Genomic DNA, 9554 nt, shown 5'->3' with positions numbered 1-9554 from the left:
ACTTTTAATATATATATAATTAATCTAATCATTCATTATTGTAGTTAATCACTCGCGTATTTAATGACTCAATTGATTTGTTAAAATTTTAGCGAATATTAACGAAAAAATATTTATACACGTTTGTATAATATTGACAGCTGACTAATATTTCCTACACACACGTATTCGATTCACGTATATATAAATATACAAACGTAAAATTGTAGATACGTCACTGACATTGACATCACCGTCACAACGTTTTAAAGATTCTTAACCGTTAAAACACCAAAATAAAAATAGTATTTTTCTAAAAGGTTTGTCAATTTTTTAATTATATTTTACTTATTTAAATATCTTTCTACAAATTGCAAAGAAATTTATATTTAAAATTTGTTTGTTTAATTTGTTACATAAATATTCTCTTTCCTCCTGTGCAAACATAACCTAAAAAAAAATATATATTAATATATAAATTTTCTTTTCTATAGAAAATTTATGTATATTATTTATTATTGTTTTATTCTAGTATTTTTCTTTGAAACATGATTTTTGATAAGAAATAATAAATTTATTATGACAATATTTTAATATTAAGATATATAATTTTATTTTTTCAATGTTACATCATTGGCCTTGTCAGTTTTTATTTGCAAAATATATATAAAATTTAAATGTTGTTATTATTAATTATTCTATTTTATTTTAAATAACATTTAATTATTGCGCAATGGAAAAAGAAAATAAAATTTTTCTAGAACATTGGAGAATATTTTTGGAAAAATAAAATTTATTATTTCCAGTCTAATGGATAATGAAAAGCAAAAAGATGAACTCACAGCATTGGAAAGTATTTATAATAGTGAAGAATTTTCTTATAAACATGAAAACAATGAATATGAATGTACTTTAAAAATATTTTTAAATCTATCGGGAGATTTTTATTTTTCCTATAAAGACATTCGTCAAATTGATGAAGAATCAACGAAAGTTCAAATTTCACATCTTCCACCAATAACTGTTTTAGTGACATTACCAAATAATTATCCATCATTATCACCTCCAAATTTCACATTAATATCATCATGGCTAAGACCACCACTTTTATCGAGACTTTGTCGTAAATTAGATCAATTATGGAAAGAAACAGAGGGTGTTGAAATACTTTTCACATGGTTTGCATTCCTTCAAAATGAGACATTGGAATTTTTAAATCTTAAAGAAAATTTAAATATCAATCAAACTTATACACGGTACAAAATAGCATTAGAAAATCAAATACAACCTGAATTAACAATGTGTGCATCTAATATTCTGAAAAAATCAAGTGTTGATGTTCGACATCGAAATGAGATGACAAATACAAAGAATCATCATCATCAACATTTTTCAAAGAAAAAAAATAAGAGACAAAAAAATAATAAAAATTCATTTGATAAAAGAGCAGTGTTTGATCGACCAGTTAGTAGTAATCCAGTCCAAATGTTAATTGATTATAATGAAATGCGAAATGAAATAGAATTTAAAAGAAATTTTTATACATGTAAAATTTGTTTTTCCGATAAATTGGGAATTGATTGTACACAATTTATTCCTTGTTCACATGTATTTTGTAAAGATTGTATTGTTGGATATTTGGAAGTTAGAATCAAGGATGGTGCAGTTCAGGATATATCTTGTCCTGAAGATAAATGCACATCGGAAGCAACACCCGGTCAAGTGAGTTTTATTATTTATTTTAGATTTTTTTTTAATTTTCAAAAATTAAAATTTTTTTCATTTTGCGAATATTTAAAAAAAAAGAAGCAAATAAAAGTAAAATTAATACACGGAAAGAAAAATAAATATCAAATTTTATAAAAAATATTTTCAAATTTTGTAAATTACAAAATTTTATATCTAGAAAATGTTTTTTTTTTTAAATATAATTTATTGATTAATAAATTTTGTAAGAAATTTCGTGGCGCATAAATTTCCCATAAAAATTATTGATTAGAATTTTTATTTTAAAATATTTTATTCGAAATAATGATTTTTTAAACGAATTTTTCAAATTTTCTAATGAAAATTTAACAGATTTTCTTTTAATACAAATTTTTACATAATAAAATTTTTAGCTATCGAATTTTTGTTTATGGCAGAATTTTTATTTTACAGTTATTTTCTCTACATGATTTTTTATTTATAAAAGAATTTTAATTTAATAGAATTTTCATTGAATCGAATTTTATGTGATTTGAATTTTTAAATAACAGAAATTCCAATTTATCAAATTTTAATTTGTCTGAATTTTTATTTTTATACAAATTTTTAATTGATAGAATTTTAAAGACACTCCGAATTTTTATTTTACAATTTACAATTTTTTAAATTGACCAAATTAGAAATTATCAAGAAAATCGCGATTGGTCAATTTTAAAAATTGCACCCGATATCTTACTGTTGAGATTCTTTTGTTTGGTCATTTCTAATTTCGGACAAGTGAAAAATCGGCGTCTTCAAAATTCTATCAATTAAAAATACGTAAAAATAAAAATTCGGACAAATTTGAAATTTTTGTCATTTAAAAATTTAATTCATCTAAAATTCGATTAAATGAGAATTCTGTTAAATTAAAATTCGCATAAACTAAAATTCTTTTACATAAAGTCATGTAAATTAAATGACTATAAAATAAAAATTCGGTAGCTAAAAATTTTGTTAAGTAAAAATTCGTATAAAAAGAAATTTTGTCAAATGCTAATTAAAAAAATGAAAATTTTTCTAAAAATTAATTATTTCTAATAAAATTGTTTAAAATGAAAATTCTAATTAATGATTTTTATTGGATAATCATGCGCCGTGAAATATCATTAAGATAAAAAAAGCTTATAAAAAAAAATTGTTTTGTATTTATAATTTTTAATTTTTTACCTTATTAGTATAGTAAAATTTATATTTAGAAATTAATTTAGTTTCAAAAAATTAACTTATTTAAAAATTGTAATTTTCTTACTTTATTAGATAAAGGATTTAGTGAGTCCTGAATTGTTTAGCAAATATGATTCAATTTTACTCAGTGCAACATTAAGTACAATGTCAGACATTGTTTATTGTCCACGACGTCACTGCCAATATCCTGTGAGCCGTGAAGTCAACGAAGTATTCGCCACATGTCCATCCTGTCAATATGCCTTTTGTCTATTTTGTAAAATGGTCTATCATGGAATTGAACCCTGTAAAATGAATTCAGGTATACATTATCATTTTTTTTTTACGTTTATCTTTAAATAATTTCTGTCAAATATAATTCTCATTCATCTTTTAGATTTTAAATATATTCAGTATAATTGAAAATACAAGTATTTATAAAAATATAATAATGCAAAAATTTTCAATTACAAAAAAAAAATTAAACAATTTTCTGTTTAATCAATGATTACTTTAAATTATGAAATAGATTTTTGAAACTTTTGATTTAGAATTTTGAAAATGTAAAAATTTTCTTTATTTTTTGTTGCAGCTGACAAGCAAAGTTTAATGAAAGAATACAAAAATGCTTCACCGGAGGGTAAACTTCAATTGGAGAAACGATACGGGAAAAAGCAATTGCAACTTATGATTGATAATACCATGTCGGAAAATTGGATAACTAATAATAGTAAAAATTGCCCCCACTGTAAAGTTGCTATTGAGGTAAAAATATGTTAATTTTTTTTTTTTGGTTTGAAACTCGCAAATTTTCGAATCAATTTTAATTTTTATTAAAAATTATTCCAACAAATGGAAAAATAATCTTATGTAATATTATAAAGTAATCCTATTCTTTTTTTTAATTTTTATTCTGTAACTAAATTCTAATTTTCGTAATTATTAAAAATCTACGAATTTAATGGATTATTTTCTAATTTTTTTTCCAGAAATCTGATGGATGTAATAAAATGGCTTGTGGACATTGTAATACATTTTTCTGTTGGCTATGCAGTACAAGATTGGATCCACGTGATCCATATCAACATTATCGTAATCCCAATTCCAGTTGTTTTAATCGAGTGAATCAAGGTATTTTAATGAATTTGGGCGACGACGACGATGAAGACGATGAGGTTGATGACAGTGACGACGATGATGATCCTACATTTGTTGTTGATGAATTCATAGATTATTCTGACGATGATAATTCAACGGAGGAAATTGAAATAGATGATTTATAAAAAATGTCATCTTTCATGTTACTTTCACAATTTTTTTGTTTGTTGATATTTTAAATCAGGGTAGCCACAAGTCAGGGAAATTTTTATTTTATTTTTTTGTCAGGGAAGTCAGAAAAAAACATTTTTGTCTCAGAAAATTTGGGAAATTGAATAAATTTATTAGAAAATTTTTCGGACAAATTTCAATAAATCTAAATTTAAATTAGTTTCCAAAATTTAAATCTGTTTAAATTTTATTTTATCGAAATTTCAATTTAATTTAAATTATTTTCCATTCAAATTTTAATCAATACAAATTTCAAGTGATACAATTTTCAATTAATTCTAATTTTTATTGATCAAAACAAATTTATTAATTAAAAAATATTTATTAACTGCAAATTCAATCGATAAAAACTTATAAAATTAACAAAACAAATTATCCGAATTTCAATTTTTCAAAATTTTAATTAATTTAAATTTAAAATTCAAAATTCAATTTAGAAAAATTTTTAACCAATAATGCCTCAATAAAATTTGTTTTTATTCTTGTGGAAACCCTGTATTTTTTATTTGTTTGTTTAGCAAAAAAAAAAAAAAAGAAAAAGAAGAAAAAAAGAAAAAAATTCTACGATGCTAATATATATTTTTTTCTGTTTATTTTTGAAAATATTCCAAAAAATTGTTTGTCACGTTAAATATTCTTTTTGATTTGATAAATAATTTTAAATGTCGCGATATAAATGATTGATTTAATGGTCTCTGTGAGATTGTAATATTTTTATTTTTTATGCTTTAATAAAATTCATTTACAAAATCGGAAATAGTTTTTGGATTTTATTTTTGAATCATATTAAAGAATGTTAATATTTTTTTTCTTTAATTTATTTAAATTAATTATTATATTTATAATAATTTTGAAGTTTTAAAATTTGTTCTTCCATTATTATTTTTGTAAATTAACGAAGTGATAGATTTTCTCTTTTTTAAAAAAAATGGAGGGAAAAATCAATTTTTTTGTGCTTCGAAAAATTGATTCAATTTATTTTGATTCTTGTAAGAAGCAATTTTTAAAAACAGGAAATGAAAAAACAGAAAAATTTTTGATTATTTTTCATTTCATTTGAATTTGAAAAAAACACCGTAAGAATAATAATACTAAAATTTTAACTGATTTTTATAACATAAACAAAAAGTACAAACAAACTTCCCGAACTTCAGTGTAGCCAACGTTAAAAAAGTGTACGTTGGACAAATAAATGAAATGTCCGAAATCGGCCAAGTACAGAAATGCAACATTTGGAATATTCCCTATGGTTTAAGCTCGCTTCACAACCTTAAGATAAAAAATAAAAATCATGACATGCGCAGAAAAGATCGAATATTAAAATTTTAAAACAATTTTAAAATCATGATCAGAAAGTAAACAAACATTTTTAAATAAATTGTTGTGTTAAAAGTTATTTAGTTTTTATTTAATCTTTTACAGTGGTATAGAAAATTTTGTAATTTTAAATATTAGAATAATATGTCAAATCCCATTAAATTGGCTTTTTCAAACGACAATATTCTCGTATGGAATGCAAATGGTAAATAATAAACTTTAAACAAATGAATATAAAACTTAAATTTTCGAATATTATGTTAGTAATGTTTTAGTTTTTATTAAAATATATTTTTTTAATCCTAATTTTACTAGATGTATCTTTTTTTAAATAAAAAAAAATGAAAAAATTTGTAGGTTAGGATTGCAAATATTTTTTTATATTTTAAATTGATAACAAATTCAAACATGTTTTGAAGTTTATGAAATAATTCAAAATAGGAATTAAACTATTAGTGATTTTTTTTTCTTTTCTTTAGATTGGTTAAAATTACGACAAGATTATAGAATAATTGGCGATTTAATAGGATGTTTACCAAAGTTACCGAGGCAAAATATTTTGTCCGGTCTTCCTCTCTCGTTACTTCCTGAGGAAGCAAAATTATTAATGGACAAAGGAGTTGCACGTTTAGTTCATTATCCTTGTATGAAACAAAAACCAAGTGATGATTTAGAAAAATTATTTTTAGAATTTAGGGAAAAATTATTTTTGGAGCAGGAAGTATGCCTTAGAAAAGAAAAAGAAAAACAGGTTTTTTATAATAATTAATTAAATAATTCAAATGATTTCTTTTAGAATTCAATTTTATGTAAATTCAAATTTCTAATTACTTAATTTCAAAACCAAAATTTCTAAATCTAAAATTTAATAAAAAAGTTCTATATAAAATTTAATTAAAGAGATAAAAAAAACCATTTCTCCAATAAGGCGTTATTAAATTTTATTTTATTTTACAATAGGTCATATGCATGATGGATAAAATTGTCGAAGGTAAACGGCGAAAAATTTTAGGAGTAGAAACATCAAAGAAAAAAATGAGAAAACCTTTGGATGAGGAAACTAAAAAGAAATTAGAAACCATTGAAATTGATAGGCAAAAATTATTCGATAAAGAAATGGCAAAATTACCAAAATTAAAAAAAGAAGATGCTCTTATTCAAACACATACAGGTTATTGTTTATTTTTATTTAAAAAAAAATTAATATTTCCTAATTTTCATGAAAATGGAAAAAAGAAATTCTAAAATTCATTTATAGAATATCCATGGGCAACAGAAGAAGACGCTAAAGATGTTGATTGGAATTATCCAAATACACAAGAAGAAAAACTTCGTTATAATGTATTTAAAGATTTATGGGAAAAAAATTTTTACATTACCAGTGGTGTTAAATTTGGAAGTGATTTTCTCGCATATCCAGGTAGAAAAAATATCTTTATTTTTCTCATATATTTTAAATGTCTCTTTTGTTATTTATTAATTTTGAAATTTATTTCTAAAATTGTTTCAGGTGATCCAATTATGTTTCATTCACAATTTATAATTCATTGTAAAGAAAAAACGGATGTATTGTCTGTTAATGAACTTGTTAGTATTTGTCGAATAGGATCGAGTGTTAGAAAAACTCAAGTTTTTGCAAGTTTTTCTGAAGAAAATGATAAAATTGAATATCAATCTTTTCAATGGGCCGAATCAAATGCATTTTAAATAAGATTTTTTTGTTTTTAAACTTTATTAAAATTTATAATCTATTTTTACTTTTTACAAATAATAATGATAAATAATTAAATTGTATCTTTAATTACAAAACGATCGTGTTGTTTATGGGGAATGATATTAAAATGTTTTTTATAAATTAAATGACCCTCACGACCTGTATAATTTTTTCTTACAAAAGAATTTTTAAAATCAGGATCAATTTCTTCACATGTTATTACAACTCTTCCAGGTTCCATAGCAAATAATGTTCCATTATGGGCTATTCCAACCTAAATAAAAGTAATAAATTTTTCTTAATTATTTTATTATTTAATAAATCAAATCTAATATATCAAAAATTTTAATCTATTCAAATTTTTATTTCTTTTGAATTTAAATTAAATTAAATTTTATTCAATTTAAAATTTTAATTGATACAAATTTCAAGTAATACAACTTTTAATCATTTCTAATTTTTTTTTTTTTTGCTGTCAAAAATAAATTTATTAATTAAAATTATAATCAAATGCAAATTTAATCGAACGAAATTTATAAAATTAACAAAATTTCAAAATTTATGCAAAGATTAATCGATTTCAGTTTCAAATTATCTGCATTTTTTTATTGATTTAAGTTTTTTATTATCAGAATTTTAATTAATTTAAAAGTTTAAAATTATCCAAAAATTCAATTTCTTTAAGTTTTTAATTATTCTAATTTTAATTCATTTAATTTTCAAATTATCAGAATTTCAATTTATGAAAATTTTTAACTTCTTTAATTTCACTTTTTAAATTATCCGAATTTTAATTTATTTAAATTTTATATTATCTGAATTTCAATTTGAATATTTAATTAATTTAAGTTTCAAATTACCCAAATTTTCATTAATTTAAGTTTCAAATTATCCAAACATCAATGGAATTAAATTTCAAATTATCAAAAATTTTAATTAAACCAAATTTTAATTCATTTAAGTTTCAAATTATCCGAATTTAAAATTCATACAAATTTTTGATTAATTTAATTATTCAAATTTCAAATGATTTAAGTTTCAAATTATCTGAATTTAAATTCATTCAAATTTTAATTGATTTAACTTTAAAATTATTCTATTTTCAATTATTTTAAGTTTCAAATTATACGAATTTTAATTGATCAAAATTTTAATTTATTTAACATTTAATTTATCCGATTTTTCATTTATCTAAATTTTAATTTATTAAACTTTAAAATATCAGAATTTTAATTTATCCAAATTGTGATTGATTTAAGTTTCAATTTATTCAAAATTTAATTATCAAAAATTACAAAGTATTAATGATTTAATAATTAATTAGGAATTTTAATTTATTAATTGGTTTTGATCAATAAAATAATAAAAATTAGAATTGATTTAAAGTTAAATTAAAAAAAGATTCAATTGAAATTTAAATCGAATAAAATTTAATTAAATTGAGAAATTTGAATGAATTAAAATTTGGATAAAATTGATTTTGGATTCTATTTTGTGTCCTCTAAATTAATATAAGCTCACGAGTGTTGAAAAAAAATTATTTATTTAACTAATAAATTATTTTTTCAACATTCCCGAGCTTAAATCAATGAAAATAGTAAAAAAAAAAACATTTGTAAATTTAATGATTTTTCAAATATAACATCTGCAAATTAATCGAATCGTAAAAAGAAAGAGTATTTTAAAAAAATAATAGAGAAAAATTTGTTACGTTTAGACCAGGATGAAATCTTGTTTTTCTTTGCGTTGCCAATATAGTTCCAGAATAAGCATAAGATCCATCCTGTCTTTTAATTCCTCTATGTTTTGCAACAGCATTTCCTCCAGGATTTGCGTTTGCCATTACTTTTCGCGCTTTATGTCGAACCGTTACTGTAAATGTAATATAAAAAAAAGTGAAATTACAATTATCCTAATTAATATAACACAAAAAAAAATGTTTTGTTAATGTAAATTTTCTATAATATACCGAAAAATTATAATATAATCATAACCTCAAAATGAAACAAACCTTGTAGATTAGTTGCTGGTTTTATAAAATTTGCAACTTCTTGAAACGCTGTTTTTATTAAAAACGACATAATTTCTTTTCTTCTTATTTAAATAAAATCATGAATCAACAAAATAACTTATTCCTGTGAACTTTTTCGACACAACAAATTAAACTTGCGTTTGTGTATATAATCCATGTGAAAATACAATATTATTTTTAAAATACATATATTTTAAAAACCTACTATTGGTTATTATAATTAAATCCCAAGTGAAATATTCACTCAATTAACCAATGAATTTTCGTTAT

The 9554-nt window shown here is 21.5% G+C and overlaps 3 protein-coding genes across 3 annotated transcripts; 2 read left to right on the top strand and 1 right to left on the bottom strand.

The window, feature by feature from the left end:
• The first annotated feature begins 144 nt into the window (after positions 1-144).
• On the top strand, positions 145-4971 carry LOC127288278 (E3 ubiquitin-protein ligase RNF14-like). Its single transcript, XM_051315636.1, has 5 exons — positions 145-299; positions 786-1701; positions 2986-3214; positions 3485-3657; positions 3882-4971. The coding sequence occupies exons 2-5, from the start codon at positions 790-792 to the stop codon at positions 4173-4175; spliced, it is 1608 nt and encodes a 535-aa protein (XP_051171593.1). The 5' UTR covers positions 145-299; positions 786-789; the 3' UTR covers positions 4176-4971.
• A 563-nt stretch (positions 4972-5534) lies between these two features.
• Positions 5535-7347, top strand: LOC127288356 (tRNA-splicing endonuclease subunit Sen34). Its single transcript, XM_051315759.1, has 5 exons — positions 5535-5743; positions 6018-6289; positions 6499-6709; positions 6797-6958; positions 7049-7347. The coding sequence occupies exons 1-5, from the start codon at positions 5683-5685 to the stop codon at positions 7243-7245; spliced, it is 903 nt and encodes a 300-aa protein (XP_051171716.1). The 5' UTR covers positions 5535-5682; the 3' UTR covers positions 7246-7347.
• On the bottom strand, positions 7247-9463 carry LOC127288357 (50S ribosomal protein L27). The gene is made up of 3 exons (XM_051315760.1): positions 9264-9463; positions 8964-9124; positions 7247-7526 (listed from the first exon to the last, which is right to left on the bottom strand). Exons 1-3 carry the CDS (start codon positions 9331-9333, stop codon positions 7323-7325), a joined length of 435 nt encoding a protein of 144 aa, XP_051171717.1. The 5' UTR covers positions 9334-9463; the 3' UTR covers positions 7247-7322.
• Between the last annotated feature and the right edge of the window lie 91 nt (positions 9464-9554).

This window comes from Leptopilina boulardi, unplaced genomic scaffold (genome assembly GCF_019393585.1).
Source record: "Leptopilina boulardi isolate dan_hultmark-lab unplaced genomic scaffold, ZJU_Lbou_2.1 LbouV2_384, whole genome shotgun sequence".
Lineage (NCBI taxonomy): Eukaryota > Metazoa > Arthropoda > Insecta > Hymenoptera > Figitidae > Leptopilina > Leptopilina boulardi.
This window is presented reverse-complemented; position numbering and strand designations above follow the sequence as displayed.